Genomic DNA, 20,285 nt, shown 5'->3' with positions numbered 1-20,285 from the left:
AACTTAGATGCACTTACTTTATTTAACTGAGAATTATATCTACATGAAACCTGAACCTACATGAATCTCTTATGTATTTTAACAATAATAACTAACATTATGGATCTTTCTTAGTTTGTCTAAAGGCCTTTTAAAATAACTAGTTCATGACAAAATGGGAATAACAAATAACTAGATCAGAATTGAGTCGTTGCAGCTGCAACTATTTATTCATCAACAAGTCATTGCATTACTATTTTACCCTCCAGGGCTTCCATAGTTCAGTAGAACAGATTAGCTTGAAAAACAACCTCCTCAAAGAGGTAATAAAAGCACAGCTAAGATAATACGATGTAACACTATTAAAACCATAAATTCTGAAATGGTGATCATAAATTAACAATAAAACAAGTGTTTTGGCTGCAATGGAGTAAAAAAAGTAACAATGCTAGGAGGAGTCTGACTTCCTTGACATCTTGATCGATGCACTTACAAATCAAAGACCAGGTAGTGGAATCCTTCTTCAGAAATGCTGTCATGAAGTCTCACTGTGAAGACAAACATGGACTCTAATCAGAGTACACACAAGACTACACTGCCCTGAGCCAAACAACAGAGACAGAAAAACACACAAAAAAATAAAACAGGACGAGACACAGAGACAGACAAGAAACATTTACAAACTCAGAATACAGTTTCTATCTTGTTTATTTACTTAATTGTGAGTCGTTTGCCAGAGTAAAATAATCAGAGTAAAGATATACAGAAGCATGTCCTATTAAATGTCAGACTGAATTGTAAATGGCAAAGTCTGGATGGTGCACTCAGGTAATAAATCATCACACGCTCATCATGCAAGATCAATTAATATTAAAATGATTTTCAAAAAAAGATTTGAAACAAGATGAAATTACTAGTCTTTCATTATAACCTACTGGAAAGATGTTTAATTGACATCAAAAGCATTACATTTGTTCCAAGAGCAAAAACTGAGTCATAAACCCTAGTGTTATCTCAGGGTCAAGATGACACGGAGGCGTCATAAAGGTGTTTGAGGTATCCCTTGTGTTGCCTCTGAGTCAAGGTGAACGACCTCCCTGGCTTCCAGACATACATATACAAACAAAGAAACTGGGGGTGTACGTGGATAAAGAAGGACGACGGGAGGGTGAAGAAGTTTTCTGACAAGATTAACTTCTTCATTCACTATGATAAGTTTGTGTAGTTGGTGGTTTTCCCACCTTTTAACTTCTCTAAGCTTCACTTCTCCTTTTTCAACGTGTTATTTTGATCTTCTGACGCCTCAACCAGAAGACACTTCACTGCTAACCAAACACCAGCCTCGCAGGACTGTCATTGAGAGGAAGAGAAACTACAAGTGCTGCTGGTGTGCGTCTGTGTGCGGGTGCGTGCGTGTGTGTTACCGATGTTGGCATGTTTCAGCAGCCGGCAGATCCGAGCTTCCCGCTCCAGTTTCTGGTGATCTGAGGAGAGGGAATCAGAACGCCTCGAGTTAACTAGATTCAGAACAAAGCAAACAGTTCAACTGTATCACCATGTATCATTGTAACAAATATACATTTATTCTCTCACTCAAACTGCACGTGTTATTACACAGTTATTACTTCAAGCTTGAGAGCACCTTTTTTTTATAGAAGCAATGTTGGAGTTTTGTATTGGACTGAAAATTAAACTTGTGTTGGTGCACAATAACACTTTCAACCCTAACACAACCCGAACAGATCATTACTACATTATCGTTAATCTCTGCCCACACCTGAATAGGTCGCACACCATCCAGCTTTGACTGTATAAAACAAAACAGTGGAAACCCTCATTTATGACTGGCTGTGAGCAGCTTTTAAGGTCAGTTGGTTGCACCGACAATCCCCAATGCAACAGTCATAACCATCTGAAACACACAGGTCCAGTCTTTTTTATCATACTCATCATCTGACTCGTCTGTTGGTTGCCCCGCTCTACCATCAGCGACCTCTTCTTAGATGGCGAACATGTCAAAGACCTCCTGACCTTGCCTGTGTGTGGTTATTATTATTGTGCATCTCTTTTGTGGTTAAGATTGTTGAGTGATCGGGTGACTCGGTCAACACGGAAAATAGCTGCGATTAATTCCTGTTTGTTCAGGTTTAAAACTAATTCAGGGAGGACGTTTTTTTACAGCAAGAAAATAATGGTATGACTTGTTTTTTTTGCAGTATAAAAAGGCTCAAATTGCCCAAAAACAGTACATGTCACACAAACCAAAAACATCAACCTCTGTCGCACCAAAATACGACAGTAATACCTAAATACAAACATCAAACTTAATATACAATTCAATAAATAATAATGTTTAAAAAAAAAAAAAAATCTGTCACATAACAAAACCTGCGAACCTCGATCTTACATTTTGGAATCACCGATGCAACCGTCACTCATCTCAATTATCTCTCTTGCTCAAGACTTGGCAAGAGCCAAACACATGTGCTCTTGTTGCTGTGATGGGAGAAACTCTAGAGAGTGAGTCAGGAGTTCCCAGCTGTCTGCGTTTTCTCTCGACCTACAGATGGTGAGAGCTCTGCGCTCGTGCTGCAAAGCCTGTTATGTCACAGATGAGCAATGCAACACGCCGCAAAGCCCGTTCACCTGGTGACCGGGATTACAAGGCCAGTAAAAGCACAGCCTTCAAGTCCGATTAAGATCAACAGATTTCAATAGTATGGTCAATGTGAGACGATCACAGCTGGGTAGTGATGGATAGCAAAGTTTATCCCTGCATGTGTTTTAGTTTGAGAAAATGTATAGAAGTCAGGGGGTTATTCGGTGTCTGGGAAAAAACATTTACCTGCCGACCATTTATCAACATCGAAGTCCACAATAACTTGGTTAGAAATGGAATAATTTAGGATTCATTTAATGTTTGAGGTGTTCTTGATAACCACCTGGATTTATGGAGGTTCTGAACATTACATCCTTCACTTTGCTATTCACTGCATGTGAATGCATGTTAGCACTTGTGGGTGTAAGTTTATATACCGTGAGCACCATTCTGAAATAAACACTTTGGCAGAGGTATGTACCACCTTCTCATTGATTTTCTCTCTGGAAATAACAAGTTAAATACATTTGCCTTTGGAAATGATCCCACTAAATCGCTCATGTTTTTATATAAAAATCTATTGAAAAAACAAAAAGAAAATAAAGTCAGGAATCAAACTCACATTTTCAAAATTAGAGTTATGGGGAAAACATTTTGAGTATTTGGACATGATGCTTGGAGTCATCCAGTGCATTAAAATAGCTCTCATCTTCGCAACACCAAAAATGTTAACACTGCTCATCAGGTAACACATCAATCATCGGCAGGTTCGGAACATTCTCCCACACAGACGCGAGTGTTACTGAGCAGAAAATCACAAATGCGTCCAGGATCAGAACACAACATGTTCTGTCAAGTTGAAAAACAATTCTCACTTGTCCTTTCTCAAGTCGCAAGTGACTAATGGCGTTTGAACGAGGAAAGGGAAAAGGTGCGTGTGCGTGAGAAACAGAGGTTTGCACATGTTCATGTTAGTAGGTAGAAAGCTCATAGACTGACATTTACTGCTCCTGAACCTCCGACAGTTATTTGGGAATAAACTTATGAACATAAAATCTGCATATATTTTATATTATATATATATTCCTGCCAATCTTTACCAGGATACGCAGTTGGTCTCAAAAGTATGCTACAATTCTAAACCTGTCAATCATCGTATGTGATCATAATCAAGCTTTATTACTGGAGGAGCTGCAGGTGCACTGGGGGGCTTCAGGTGTGGGTGTAATTTGATGAGGGATAATTCAATCGTTCAAAAATCCAATTAGAGGTTCGCTCACTGGGTGGAGGCAGCATTAGCATAAGCACCGTTATGAACACAGACAAACATGATACAACAAAAAGCACCTGAAATCAACAAAGTGGATTTAAAGAGCAACTAATGTGAAAAACTTTCCTTACTCACTCACATGTCTTCCTCTGAAAGATGCAGGAGGTCTCTAATCATGACAATGCTCCATTTTAAAGTCATTAATCTTGTTGAATGAGCGGTTACAAGAGTGGAGTCAATTATGACGCAATAATGGTCTCACTCCTGCTGCAGCCAGCTGTAATCACGCTTTGTTTATACAATGAGTCCCTTGGAGGTGGAGATTTAAGGGATTGATGACACACCGTGACAAACCCAGATGTTTGACTTTTCACAGCAGAGTTGGTGTGGTCATGTAAACAACATGTACGATATTATTATCACGTAGTTCTTGTAAGTTTGGGTTGTTTTCTGGTTACATTATAGATGCTACAAGTGTCCATTAAATGACGGAGCGACTCGTTTGCCTTCTTTTCTAATCTACTACTCTAATCTATTTGCATATATTTGAGCTAACGTGTCAACATGCATGATGGACAAGTGGAACATAAGTGGAAGGAGGATTTGTAAATTCTAGATCATTTCTTCCTAATCCCTTAGAACTCATGTACAGCGTGCCAGTCTGCTTTGGTATAAATTTAGATCTTATTACGCAACTCCACGTCATTCTGGGACAAACCAGGCTACAATTCAAAGATACTCAAACTTGATGTTCAGTTGTGAGACCAACCGTAGCAAAGTTTTGGCCACAAAGAACTTTGAAACCCATTCCAGGATAGTAAGGTAAGGTAAGGTAAGGTAAAACTTTATTGATCCCTCAGGAGGTCTCCTTCGGGAAATTGTTTCAAAGAGTCAAAGTCAAAGATCACCAATGAGATCATTGGTCCTTGTTCATCAAAAATGGAGCATGAGTGTACAGTGAAGATGCAAAAATGATCTGTTAAACATTGTACATTAGAGGTCAAGAATCAGAGTTGTAAAAGCGATGGAGCCATGGGGTTTCACACAAATGTGCATGAGGGGGGGAAACACATTTAGACACAAGCTGCTGAACGCTCTAGCTGATGTAATGTTTGAGGAGCTTAAAATAACTTCTACAGCACAAGAGTGATAATGCCCCGATGGACAGCTTCAACATCAAGTGTGTGTTTAGGCCGAGCCTGAGGTGACAGCGGCGGGAAACGAGGGGAACTGATAAGAGGGAGAAAGACTGTGAGCTACCCAGCTGGCAGTGGCAGATTAGGTAACAGCAGCTCGGGAATATGCAAACCTGTTGCACGTGTGGTTGGAGGACGTTCATGATTAGAGGAAGGATTTGGAAAGGAAATAAAAACAAAGAGAGATTGATTAGTCCTCCCTGGTTCAGAGGTAAAATACGACATCACTATTCTTTAACCATCAGCTGCTTGAACATAAAAGAATCTACAGTTGAATGGTCTAGAGTTTAAAAAAAAGACAGGATTTACACCATTACAACACAAGTTCCATGAGCTCCTCTACTCTGAGGAAAGTCTGTCATGCAGCCATCTAAACCAGCCAGGCAGTCAAAAGAAAGTCCCAAGCAGTAGACGACACCCCCCCATGTCACAATCCTGCTAACCATCACTTGTCACGTATTGAACGCTTACGTTCGTCTTCTGGTTCGGGAGCTCGGCAAGCTCCTGGGATGTATTTTTGATGACTTAAGAGCTTAGCAATGAAAGATTGATTAAGAGCAGAGATTAACAGTGGCAGAAAAGAAGACGGTTGGCAACACATGCATTTTTCCACATGATGGAATACTTGCGCTAAAACAAGATGGAAGTAAGAAAGTCACGGTGCAGCACTGTGTTGATGCTTCAGTTGTTTCCGTTTCTTAATGTTGACGGAGAGTCAACACGAAGAGGAGAAACGCAGCTGCGAGACGGCAGAGCATGGAGGCAAACAGTTTATCACAGACGTGAAGTCACCAAACAGCTGCACGGGTGAAGCAGTTTGAACTCTCCAGTCCAGAAACATCTGCAAACTTCACTACCAAACCAAATTAGAGGAACAGAAAATGTTGCAGCTTTCTTTATTGAAGAATCACAACTGAGACATATTTCTTTAAATAACTAGAACTGAAAATAGAAGTTTACTTTTTTGTTCAAAATGGTTTCTTTTTAATCAAGTGTTTAATTGAGCCTCAGAAAGAATAATCTTTCTTGCTGTGCCCTTGACAAAGTAATCTTTTGTTGAACAACTGAATGTGATTTGTGTGACTTTTTGGATAATTCAAGTTTAACTGGTGTGTAAAGATGAGTCTGCTAGGAGGGGGAATGAAAGCGAGGCTAGTCAGATTGTATCTGATGAAAGCTGAACTGATGGACAAGCGAGAGGTTTCAAAAGTCAATTATAATTCACTTAATTTTAATCGGATTGATTTTTCATCTGAAGGTAGATAGCACATGTGGATCAATGACAATATTGATTTTTTAGAAAACATTTACCTACTGACCTTTTTGGTAATTCCATCATTTTATAGACGTGACCATTAGTGCAAAGGTCCTTCGGCTTCATTTTTATGTCACGCAAACATCCGGGAGTAAACTACAGATGGTAGCTGCACAGTCAGAAAAGGATGTGGCGCTTCATTGACTTCAGCTCTTGCACCATGTTTATTCCCAGGAGAACCACATCGGGTAGAGTCACGAGTGAGGTTATGTAGCCGTGAACAGAGCCTTGGTTAGCTGTCGAATAACAAACGGAACACTCATAAATTGCTTTACCTTACCCCGTTATCCAAACTGATGCTTATTTTCTCCTTAAATAAGCTATTATTTCATTTATAATCCACCTGGACTATTGTTACCACTCCTGCCAACTTTTTCCATTTCATTCTGTTCTTTTCTCAACCGGTCATATATTTACTCAATGTTTGAATATGTAAGAGCAAAATGAGGTAATGCACCTTCAGTTGTTTTAAGGAGCTCTTGAAGAACCCCAATTCTAATGACAATAATTGCAGCGACAAATGTGACTTTGAGAAAGTGCGTAATGGCACAACGTGTCCACCGTTCTTTAATTGCAGAGTAATTGTTTAAGAGGATGACTCACCACCAGAAAAGTTCTCTTCAGGAACAAAAGCAGTTTCTGTTTCAGCTTCAGTTTCTATCAGTAGAAAAACAAAACCCACAGTCTATTGTTGAAAAGTACAAGCGGCAACAGAGAAATGTGATTTCTAGGTTTAAAGCTTTTCTCCAGAACAGATGGCATAATTTGACTGTTTTCTTGTAAAAATATCATGAGAATGAGCTATGTAAGAACAAAATAAACTGCTATGAAAAAAGCATTATTATGACTCAACTTCAGACAGTGACAACACATTGAGCAACTTAATATTAAAGCAACTTTCCAATGTGATCAATGTTACCATTCAAATGTCCTTAACAGACATAGCACTTAGATACGAAGAATCTTTTAAACAACATCAAAATTGCATATCGTCTATTCTTTTCGATTTTATCAATTAGCATTGATTTCAATTTGGAACTTGCTGAGCAAAATTTGGTCACATAGGCCTGAACTTGTAAAACTTGTCATATCTGAAAATATTGATAAGTTGCATAACAAGAAGAAGAACATACATTTTAAATTGCTGTAATAAAAAAAGAATGGGTGATTTGTTCAACTCAAAAAGTATCTCTCCACTTGCACTCCAAGTTTAGAGAGAAAGGTGAAGTCTTAGACCAACACAGTATATGTTACACTTGTGTTTGTCTTTTCCCTTGATGCAGAAACTGAACCAGTTTCACAAGCAAGTTAGTAAATATTTACTTGGATGCATTTGTAAATTCCATGAACTTCACAATACAGATGCAATGCAAACTGCAAAGTTCCTTTATAACAGAAATGTATTAAAACAAATATTCACAAACTTAAATAAAAGGATCCTTTTCCCTCGCGCTGCCTAAACAGAGCTCACAGAATTCTGTCCGACCACACCCACCCCCACTATGGACTGTATGGCCGTCAGACTGCTAAATGTAATATAACACGAGCTATGCAATATTTCAAACATACATTTATTATATTTATACTATCTTGCAGTATTTTTAACTTATTCGTATTTATATTTATACTTTTTATATACATTCATTCTATCCTGTGTTTTTTAACGGTTGCCAAGCAACGAAATTTCGTTGCAAGTTTCACTGCGGGGTTTTTCTGTGCAATGACAATAAAAGATTCAAGTCCAACTACTAATTTATAGCCAACATAACAGATAAATCACAGATCCTCATTAAATGTATTTTTAGGGCTATAGGGCACACTTAAAATCCTTATCACATGACCAAAACACGCAAGTCTCATTGGTCAAAAACAGCTCCAATTCAGTTGCAGGTATGTTTAGGTGTTGCTGGGAAATGGACACAAAAGAAAGGAGAGAAAATGTTGAAATTCTAAATAACCAAGAACAAAAGATGTTATTTTTAAGAAACCACTTACCATTTTTCTAAATCAGTATACAGGAGCTTTACTGCCATTTCTCTTGAGCTGAGAAAAGAGTGAAACCTTGTCAAAGAGTGGCCTGTCATCTACATATCTGAGCAAGCACAGACCTGCTTCCCCAAACAGAAAATGCAAACAAGAGGATCTCCCCACATTCCTGCATATAACTCCAGCCACACTTGCATAACACGCAGAGATTTAAGAGTAAAGGCAGGAAAAGACTGTTAAAAAAACCATCATCCAGGCTTTAACGGATTAGCGTTAACATACATGAAGTCTTTAGTTCAGCTTGTGCATTACAGTATAGAAAACATAAGATGCTGGTTTGCTTCAAGGTTTCGTGGCAGTTAGCGGGAATGACTGTCCTGTGAAGGATCAAGTGCCCCGACTGTCAAAGCACATGCACATATGGCATTGGTATCAACCCTGCTGGCGACCTTTATTAATTGGCACCCACGCACTCGCACTTTCATCTTCACCAGGCCATCTCCCTGATCAACACTCTGTCGCCATCTCTTTCTCTGCCTCCCGTTTTCGTGTCTCTCCACTGGTTCAATCTCAGGATCTAAAAGTGTAAAACTACTGTATTTGCACAGCGACATCGCTGCCCTCCAAGATCTCATCACTCACACGTATGAGCATCAATTTCCTGATGGCAGGAGCCATTAGTGATTCGGTCTTGGTGATGGAAACATAGTTTATGACACGCCCTCGACCCCTTGATATATGCTGTGAGGTAATTACATCAAATCTAATTTATGGAATTCAAAGGTTGATCTTTGCAGTCGGGTGAAGGGAAAAGGCTTTCTTGGCAAATGTTGCTGCTATTTTTATCATTTATTTGCATCTACGCCCCTACATTCAATTAACTTTCAATCCTTAACGGCAAGATTATTTATCAATTCAAGACAGCATACACTTGGATAGCATATTATAAATACTATTACAAAAGTCAAATGTATATAGTGTCCGTTAATGTGATATAATGATTTTATTTAAAACATGGATTTATTCCGTACACATTATTTACTTTTACACACTACTGAAATTAATGGTAAAAAAATGTGTTCATGTGGACAAAAGTAATTAAAGTCTGCTTGCAAAAAAGATGTTGTAACAAGAATGCTAACCTATTGATTTTAAATGTGGTACTTAAGGTCTTCATGCTCCAGTCCAACCCCTCTTGAATGACTATGAAGATAGCCGAGGTAAAAGAAGCTCGAGAGGCGGAAAATAAATGAGCCAGAACCACTTGTGCAATAGAGCTCATTAGCATATTTATGCACCAATTCATGTCACACTCTTCATTTCAAAATGCAACAGGGGATATTGGGCCAACACAGCATCTGCGTCATTGCAACAAAATGAATAAAGATTAAAAAACACTACTAGTAAGATTTTGGAGACAGATGGACGACTAAATGTCTAAGATCCTGACGTGCTCCAAAGTCTTTTCTAGTTTCTAGATTAAGTAGGTCATTGTACTTGTGGAAGACTTGGTGAATAAATATCATAGACCTTCATGACCTTACCCATGAAAAATACTTATAATTTTGAGATGGTTGGTAGGTTGATCCTTCTTTACATCATTGGAATGTATCCAGTGTCAATACCAGCCACATACCCAGGCTCAACGACAGTTGGAACTACTTGTGTTGGGCATGATTGATGTCAGTGGTTACATGTTTTTTAATTAGTCACATGGAGTAAAGGTAGGTTGGGAATTAGGGGCTTGTTTGGAGGTATTTGGAGAGTTGTGTTATTATCGATTTGTCAAGTTTAGGAAGGTTTAAGTTGGGATCTAGAGCTTTGAAATGTCTGCTGAGACTTAAGTATATCACCCCATATTATGTGCCCCCTTAGAGCATTTCTTGTATTCCTATAGTTTTTAACCATCAAGTCTTCATCCAGGTCTATAGCTTCCATCACTCTCAAGTTCACACATTCTCAACAGTCTCTTCCCAGCTCTGTGTAGCATCGTGGGCTTGAAAAATACTAACAAAAACAATATGTATTGTGATACTTAATGTTTAGCATTTACTTGAGCAAGCAATATTGAAAAATAACTCATGTCCAATTTTAAATATCATATATATGCATAACACACTTGGTTAAATAAAGACACAAGTGGAAAAAAAACTGTTCTGCCTTAATTATACCTTTTTTAAATTATGGTATTCACAAGACATGACAAACTAATTCTTTTTTGCTTACTGCACAATCACGGACAGGAAAAAGATGCTCCATGAATAATCATTTGAAACAAACTATCGCTCACGCTCACAGCTGTCAACAGAACCGCTGTAACTCAAAAAACATTTTGACAGATGGACTGTCATGAGAGGAAACAAAGGCACAGAAAAGATATAATCCAGGGGCAAGAGGAGATGTGTGAAACCCTCCGACTGTGATGAAGTGACGGCGGCTCTGCACGAGACTGGGATTATCCACCCTGGATTACACATGCAAGCATAGACAAACACAAATCCACACAGTTGGACGAGGCACAGCACTCGTCTCACACATTAAGACTTGATGGATGCAAGTCATAAAATCTCATTTAATAGTTGTAGAAATCTTCTTCTGACCACAAGAGAGGAATGTGTAGTTTTCTTAGTAAGATTTAAGGAAACTTTTTTTTTTAAATAAGCAAAACTGCATGTAGGCAGTTTTTAAAAGATGTTCAAACCATCTTCCACCGACATCATGGATCCTCTCCATGGGGTGATGGCATAATGATGACATCACCAAAGTGGTGTTTCAACTTAAATGCAACAATCATTTAAAACAAATAAAAATATCAAAATTGTATTCTCAATCCAAATAAAACACTATTGTTACATTTTGGTAACAGTTGCCAAGAACAACATTTGCTGATTACCATCATCAGAAGAAAATTGAATCCATTTTGGATTATTCATAATAAAAACAAACGTCAAGACAACTGGTTATTTTAAACAAAATACATTCAAATTAAATTACAAATAAAGTTTGCTTTTTATGAAAATTTGCTGTATTTACTGTAGATAATTTGGAAAAAAATAAAAATTTCAATAAAAATTTCAATAAAGTTCTACCTAACCTAAATTAAATCTTAAGAAAAATAAATTGAAGTAATTCATTTTATTACATATATTTTTGAATGTAATGCGTTTATATTTTCAATTCAACAAAATTGATGGATAGTAAAACCTGAAACAAAATATTCAATTTCCTAGATTGTACATTCCTTGAGATTAACATGGAACCGTTTTTTTGTCGCTGACAACTACTGATCGGCTCCAAAGACAGTCGTGCTGGAAATGAGGGAGAATGTGTGATATCATATTGTGGTTTGCTACAGCAGTTTATTTTCATCCTGTGTGGGAGGAAACAAGTGACAAACTACCAGTGGCAGAGGAGCTGCAGCCAGCGATAGGGAACAACAGCGCACATTTGCAAAACGCATCTCCGCCAGAGGCAAATTATTTTACATTCAAATAAAGACCGTTTCCTCTATTAAAAGCCTTTATATTCTCATGTCTGACTTGTCATAAACAACCTCTCAGACCACTCGTGGTCAGAACCATCACTCAGCAGAAGAGAATGTGAGAAAATATGCAGCGAGACTAATTAACTCTTGATGGAACCACAGACACAAAAGAATGCCAGAACCTACTGTTCCATTTTAGAGATGAGTCAAGGGAAAATCAGAGCGTTGCATCCAGTTTTGTTAAATTGTTTTGTAGGATATTTTTCATTACTTCGGCAAGTCATTTTTTCACAGACACAAAATATAGAGTTTCCGTGTTTTGTACCATTTTCTAGCATATATAATGAATTTATTCCAAACTATATACGTGATTAACTTCTCAAGTTATTAAGAAATTAAATCTCAAGAAATTAAACCAAAGCACAGTGGTTTGATTCTTCAAATATTACTTTCTTGTTTACATACATATATTCATTGATTTTCATGTATATAATTATAAATTGGACACAATACAAATAAAAAAATAACACGCCAAATGAGTTCCCCTTTTCCACCGAACCATCACAGTAACAACCAACTGTCAGGGACATTAAATGACAACATAATTTTTTATATTCAACAAGTGTGTCCTTGAAGAATTGCATAAAAAATGTCCAAATAGCATAAAAGTCTATTTCCCTCTTTACTAAGAAAGTCCAAGTATTTATTGCACTTCTTTATGAAGGTTAACACAATATACATTACTTAAATAATTCAGCCATACCACTCTGTTCTTCTGAGGTAAGTAACCTACATATTAATTAAAGTTTTAAAACAGTAAAAAAGAAAACTATGGTATATGCCTTAGCAGAGAGAATTCGTATCTTTATAGTAAAATTATAAGTAAAAACGTTACACCTTTATTGTATCATAAATTCTGTCAATAGCAAAATAGAAGCTGAAATTTTGCAACAGCTGCATATTTTACATATTTTACACAACAATTACTTTTGAATAATTTTGTATGAATTTTATAGCAACAAAAGACAGTTTTGAACTGACAGCCGACTATAAAGTACAGTACAGTACAGAAAGTACAGAAAAGTACAGCTTGGCTGTTTCAAGCATCAGATATTTAAAAAAAAAAGTTTTTGTATAAATTGAAATGAGATTAAATGGCATCGTATTTTTCTTAAATCACACCTTACTTTTGTCTCAACACAGATTACCATAACTAAGACACTCCAGGCAACTGTGAAAGCTTGAGAAAACATCCGTTTCCATTTTAGTTTTGCATCAAGTATACAATATTTTCGGGTTGTACCTATACTTGGCACCCACAGTTGGCTAAACTGTCAACTCTCTACCACAAACAGTCTAGAGCCAATCGGTTCTGAAAATGTAATTTAAAAAATAGGGAAGGTCAGGTCAAAGCAGCCAAAAAGAAGAACCAATAATTGTAAAAGTTAGAACGTTCAGTGGAGTTCTCTGGGCTTGAATGAATGTTTCTTTTTTCGAGTAGCTCACAAAGGAATGAGGAAGAGTCAATAGTTTCGGATGAAGCCTTGCGTTATCAGGGAATGTGTTTTGTAGCAGATTAACTAAAGTCAATAAAAGTTTCCCTTGTGTTACCTGCTCAATGGATAAAGCAGCCTGTTCTAGTGTCAAAACATGTAGTGTTACTCTCGAATATCCTTGAAAAATACTGCCACTATTCTGCACTTATGTTTTTACTCACAATTATTGTATTGTCTTTATTTCCTGATTTAGTCTTAAAGTGTTCTACTTCATCCATGTCTTGTAAAGTTTCCACTTGTGATCTTTCCCTCACAGATGTTAATGAAAGGGATGGTGTCAGTGGTCTGTTGGTCAAAGAGTGTTTCTCTGCAGAAAATCAGATTCAGACTTTTTGTTAAATTCTAAAATACTTTGACCATTTCTATCGTTGGTGCTCACATGGACATAGCAAGAAAAATCAATTGAAAGCACCTACAGTTGGAACAAATCAAACTCCAGTGCTATTCCTGTTCCTATTCAGAAGAACCAGAGGTGTGTTCCAACATCGTCATAGCAACACCATGTTCAATGGATAAAGTCAGTATGTGGGTGCAGCTTGTGAAAGTTCAAAAGAGATGATTTAAAAGCCAACTTTTATGGATGATCTGTGAACGGCAGCACATGAATTCAGTGTTGATTTCAAGATTTTTTTATGTTATCAGTTTTGCAGGTGAAGTAATTGTTATTTTGTTAACATATTGTTGTACAAAAATGTATACTGTAGATACATACAATGTCTATTTACTGTACACACATTTTCAAGCCCATGAGTTATATATATTACTCCAAGGAAGAGTTGTTGAACTCGATCAAACAAGGGCCAGAAAATTTTAATTCAGTCTCGGGCTGGACAACATGTGTACATATTGAACCTGCTAAAAATGACAGGCTATTATTTACAAGAAAACAAGTGCAGAGAAATGCATAAATAAACTGGAATGAATGGCCAGATTCAAGAGTATTCCTAATCATTCTGAAACTAGAAAACAAATGGGTCAAAGGTCACAGGCTTCAGGAAATAAGAAAATGCCAAAAGGGTAAGAAAAATGGTTTTAGAGATGGAGTGGGTTGTCATTTAGAAATCCAGCAAAGGGGTTTATTAGGGAAGAGTGTCTGTTTCATCCCTGACTGGGGGCCTGGCTATTCCGACCCCTGTCTGAATACAAGACCTAATTAATGTCGGCACCATGGCTCTCTGGTGGCTGGCCTACTTGTCTAAATCAAGATTTAGAATAAAGCCCAGATGGAATACTCCAGTTCATCCCCCATGTTTCAAAAAAGATGAGAGACAGACCTGAACCCGAGTGAATTGTAGCTGGCGCCTTTTGCGTCCCATAATTAAACTGACGTCCAGTGACAATATGTGGCACTTCTTAGGTCCTCTGATTCCACAAGTCGGGCCATTAAAGGGTCCAATTTTTACAAGAGTGAGACACTAATCTGCATAAATCCAGCTACAGTTATTATTCCACAGCGGGAGAGACATCATCATCTGAACTGATGAGGTACTTTCTGTGCCCTTTGATTAGGAAGTTGATCACATCAGCTCAACACTAGTAGATGATGCAATTCACCTGCTGTATATGAAGTCAAACTGAGAAACTTTGGAAGAATGTCTCCAATTAAATGAAAATGAAGAGCTTAAGTTGTAAGTGTAGCTTCCTTCATTATTTTCCAGCACAATTCCTGCTGCAACTAACAGTGGAGTGATTGATTAAGTAAGTATTTGCTCTGAGTGCATGCTCATAAAACAGACCTTTGAGATGTTAAAGTGAAACACCAGTAGTGTTAGCCGGGGTTAAAAATCACGATTCAAAAGAGTGCACATTGTTTATAGAAGGTAGGGCTCTAGACTTTCTACTCTGACTAAAGTTCTGATGGAAAAGTGACATGAATAGGCAACAAAAAAAGAGGTACTTCAAATAAAATCAAATAACTTACCTACTACATGTCTTTAAATCATAGACATATTCGTATTCTGAGATTCACCTCAAATACATTTAATATATTGAACTTTATTCAGCAAATTATTTGTTCAATAAACAGCGTTAGGCAATGCAAACCCATTACAAACTGTCTGCTTAGGTTTAATTTTTTTACTTTAGTAAAATGGCCCTTTTTGTGTCATGTCATCAATATCCAAGGTTTCTTCTCATTGTTCTTCACATCCCCGGGGACTTGACCACTCCGCAAAAGAAGGATTCATTATCATTTAGACACAGTTAAGCTAACTGACTTCTTGATGGATGGGAAAATTAGGCGGGCAGACGTGAAAATACCTTCTTTTTCCTTCAGCGCGAGGAGAGTTCTACACTGCTCTCTTACATGGCAGCCTGATTTCTGGGTTTCATGCTCCCTTGTGTCATTATAATGAACTATTTTTAGCTCTCAGCAGCTGCGCATCAGTTACGACTGATTCAATTGAACGACATTCAAACACATAAAACCTTGTGCATCACCTTTACGTCAAGGCTGGCTACAGATGATACATTTTGAAATTTGATTAAAGGAACATTTATTCAGACAGCTTAAGACATCTTTGAAGGCCTGGTTTGATAGAGACCAAATATTGATTTAAGGGTCCTCATTCGATCTCACTTGCTGTGAATACTCGATAAATTAGTTCACACACACATCTTGTAACAGAAGGGAACTAACACAATGAAGTCCGTTGGTGGTTGGTAATCATTTCAGGAAATCTCTATGTTTAGTCATTTGCATCGAAACATGTGACAAATAAACCCTCCAGCTGTTCCCTGTAATATTAAAGCTCAAAATGGCTCCCGATTCATGAATGACTCAAAAAGATGCAAGACAAATAGCACTTTAAAGTACATGTTGACAAGTCTCAAACACACATTGAACAACAGACATGCAAACAGCTCATGGCAAATATTACAAAGAAAACCGCAAAAAAGTGATTTATTGATTTGTATATATTTCTTAATCTTATTATAGAATGCAAAAAATATTTTCTGCAGAGATAAACGCTGCTGTGTGTATATCTAGTGTACTAAGACTATTTAAATTGATGAAGAGAAAAATAGAAAGAGTAAACTTCAGCCAACCATAGGCTCAAACTACACTGATTGAGACAAATGAATATTTCATTAATTTAGTAATCGGACTAAATATGTCTCTAGAGTGTCTTGAGTGGAGAAAGTACTTAAAATGATGAGAAGGAAAAAAAGATAAGTAGCAGAACTGTCACTACACAAATGAATCAAATTTATTTACTAGATTTAGGTTTTAAAGTCACTTAAAAAGTCTGACATCAAGTGTGTTTGGAGAAAGAAAAAAGTGCAAGAAATAAGACTATGAGAGTGAATGAGTTTGTTTGTCTTTATTTATACATTTTATAAACAGTGACTAATGGACAGTTTGTAAAACCACAAGTGGATTCCTAAGGAAGAGTTTGGCAGAGCAGCTTTATAAATAAAAAGGATAATAAAAACAAGACTATTCTCCAATCACAAGCCGACAGAGCGGACAGCTGTGGGGATACCAGGCTGAAATCTGGATTCTCCTCCTCTACGATTCCATCACCCTCAAGACTATATTTAGCTCCATCTCTTTTGTTTCCATGGTAAAGACGAGCGGGATGTGCACGGTGGGGGCCTCGGGTATTTTCCAGAAACAGAAGTGACAGAACAGCTGGCTCCTGAAACACACGGAGCTCTTCCACAACATGGTGGGTTTGTCAAGTGATCATTTCCACTCCACTGAATCCAAGCATCACTCAGACCATGTTCAACCACTGGCCTAGTTTCTCCTATAACAAGCTGGCGATGTCATGGCAGACAAGTGCTCACAACACAACATCTGGATAATGTTGCAGTGGAATGCTTGTAGTAGTGATAGGACCCTTAGCTTTGTAGAACACACAGATACCCAGAGCCTTTGGAAGCTGCACATATTTGAAGTAGCGATGAAAGTTTCATAGGGTGAACCGTTATCAGAACATTCAGTCATGATTATTAAAATTAACCTTTATATATAGACAATTGTCAATTTTCATGTCAGATTTTTAATCCAATATTCTCAGAGTGGCCAAAGGTTTTTGATTGAGTTTAACTCATGAGTTGCACTTATTCTCAGCTCTAGAAATAATGAGGGCAACCCTGAGTCAAACTAAACAGGAAGCCGATTTGAAATGTCTTTAGTAGAGGTGGGAAGATAGGTATTGCAATATATTGCTGTGCTGTCGCATTAAATAATCTATACACTGCTAGCAAATATAAATATTATGGATTACCCCATTGTTGACGGCAGAACCTTAATCGCTCCCGTCATGTTGGTGGGTGCACTAATCCCTTAAATAAGGTTAAAGTAGGCATATGCAGCATCTGATGGAGATAACTGAAAAGTCCAACCTTTTTCGTATAATTTTGATGTAATTCTTATCTTGTTTAGCCATTGTTACAACTAGTTGCAAATCTACCCCCCCGTTATGATCCTTTAACCGAGGGTTTGTAAAGCAGTTCATAAATGCAAATAAGCCTGTTAATCAGTTTAAGGAACATAAAGACAGTTTGTAACAAATAGATGTAGGAGGCTGGGAGATAAACAAGTGCATTGCAGCTTCTACAAGCGTGCTTTTTAAAGCCGCTTGTCCTTCAGAGGCCTGCAGCTGGACTCGCTCCAGGATTTACAGCCACTTAAAGTCTCCAACTAGATGGATCCTCCTGTTTAGGAATTCTCCTCACACAGCCACAGCACTGACAGTGAGTCTGGGATTTCCCCTTGCTGAACGTAACCTACAGTTCACTCTGACAAGTCACATTTGCATCAGACACACTGATGCTTTACAACCACATTTGCTCGTCTTCACTCATTCTCACATTATTCCAATGTAGAGGGTATTTTAGTCGACAACAAATGAGAACCCACAAGCAGTAAAAACTGTTCTACAGAAGCTTGAAGCAAGTGTGATAAAGACTGCATTTTACTGCTTGTATTAGCTTTTACAACCTCAGTAGGGTATGGATAAACATCCTAAACTACATCTTAAAGTCAATGTCACTCCTAAGCTTGAATACTGCCACGAACATTAAGTTCTCATGGCAAATCAATGTGTATCAAGAACAAGTAGAATACCTGGGTTTCATATGCAGCTCAGAAGTGACCTCGGAGTGGCACCGACAAGGAAAAATATAATTTAATTATTAAAGAATTGCACAATGATGCAGTGAATCAAACCCTGGCGGTTATCCAAGCCTTTGCTTTTCCTTTACAAGGTCAAAGAAAGTATCAAGTTCCATTACTTTAACTGGTTACCAAATGGGAACTCTCTTTGACAGTCTGAGTGTTCAGGTGAGCTCACTTTTTCCATCCCTCCAGATGGTTATATTTTTAAGTTGCTATCTGATCTAAATTTGTGTCAAATTAGGCTGCAAAAACACGGCTAAATTTGAGCGAAGAATGTGGGTGGTAACTTTTCTTTCTGGGACCGATTCAAACAGATCCTAGGCGTAGTTTTGACTAGTGGTGGTATGGGAGTTCAAAGTGTGGTCATAATAAACAAGCTCTTTAAACGTGGATGTTAAAGAGAGGAAACTAGATCATCCCAGAATGTAATGTAAGTAAGTAATTTTTATTTGTACAGCGCTTTTCCAGACCAGGGTCACAAAGCGCTTAAACAAAACAATACTCAATAAAGTAAATACTTTAAAAATGTGCTATGATGGCAGAAGACAAAAGAAGCACATACAGACTCAAAGTCCCACTAGATGAGAAACATTCTGCAAAAATGACCAGAAAGAAAAAAATGTTAAAAGGAACCCCACAAAAAACTGGTTGAGTAGCTCATTACACTTGTTCATTGTTGTGATGTCAGCAAATTCCATGACCTCAGCTCCGATCATCAGATAAGAATGACTCAATGAAACTCCACATCATCTGCCAAATCTGTGAAGTAACTTCTCCCACTGAAGCTCAGACAGCCTCAGAGAAAGACCACTCACATCCTTTCCATTCACTCCTCCAGGTGGAACCCGTGGTCGATGAAAGAATGTGATCAGTCTCTGTCAACGTCATCAGCTCTCACCACTGGTGACCACAGAAAATGCACAGAAGCATTTTGGGATTTAATCAAATTAAATGTGAACAAAGCTTTTTTCAAAGAAATAACCTTTTTTTTCTTCTTTTTTTTGGAAATACAAACAGCAGCTGAGATTTGATTCACAAAACCCACACAGTCTCTCCATCAGTGGATACAGCAGTTACACTTGTGTGCCTTCAGCTTCTCGACTCTGGGCTTCAATCAGCAGCACAGCATCAAGACGGCGGGAGGCTGAGCCCACACTAGGCATAATGACAGGTGAGGGGGAGCTGATCATAGCTGAGCACTCCTTTATCAACGCTAGCACTTCATCAGAGTGGAATATACTGTACAGAGGAGGAGGGAAGCCACAGTACAGTGAACACATAGTAGGGTAAACAATTGTTTGGGATTCTCTGGGGAGCAGATATTTGTGGTGTGTTGTCTTTAAGTGCAGAGTCACAAATGTCACATTGATTCAAAATAACTTTGGTGTTAAACAGGTTCTGTGTTTCAATCATGATCTTATCTCTTCTCACACACCAGTTATCAACATGCCTCTGCAGGCATCACAGACTGCACTGACAGAATCCAACAGCAGGTTCTTCTGTTGTCCACTCCAGCTACACAAGGAATCATTTGTTGTGTAATAAATGAAGCGACACTACAGGAAGAGGTTTCAGAGCTAATCAGAGGACAGTGCAGAGTCATGATAATACAAATATGAATAATAATATTTAGTTCAAATACTATTTAATTCATGCACAACTTGCTTAACATTTAGACGTGGGACAGAACTAACCATGTTTGATCGAAATGTAACTATGTGTAACTAAGTGTCGTCACCCCCCCCCCCCCTCACTGAACAGACACGGACTAG

General features: G+C 37.8%; 1 protein-coding gene across 16 annotated transcripts in view; it reads right to left on the bottom strand.

Moving 5' to 3' along the window:
• camk2d1 (calcium/calmodulin-dependent protein kinase (CaM kinase) II delta 1) overlaps window positions 1-20,285 on the bottom strand; it is a 38,921-nt gene that overhangs the window by 16,850 nt on the left and 1,786 nt on the right. For all 16 annotated transcript variants that reach the window (XM_087789760.1, XM_087789759.1, XM_087789762.1 and 13 more), the window contains exons 3-4: window positions 1,404-1,463; window positions 473-527 (exon numbers count right to left, since the gene is read on the bottom strand). In XM_087789760.1, coding sequence (XP_087645886.1) covers window positions 473-527; window positions 1,404-1,463 — 115 coding nt within the window. The remainder of the gene's footprint in view (window positions 1-472; window positions 528-1,403; window positions 1,464-20,285) is intronic.

This window comes from Callionymus lyra, chromosome 4 (assembly GCF_982586985.1).
Source record: "Callionymus lyra chromosome 4, fCalLyr1.hap1.1, whole genome shotgun sequence".
Classification (NCBI taxonomy): Eukaryota; Metazoa; Chordata; class Actinopteri; order Syngnathiformes; family Callionymidae; genus Callionymus; species Callionymus lyra.
The sequence above is the reverse complement of the archived record's forward strand: the minus strand, read 5'-3'. Positions and strand labels throughout refer to the sequence as shown.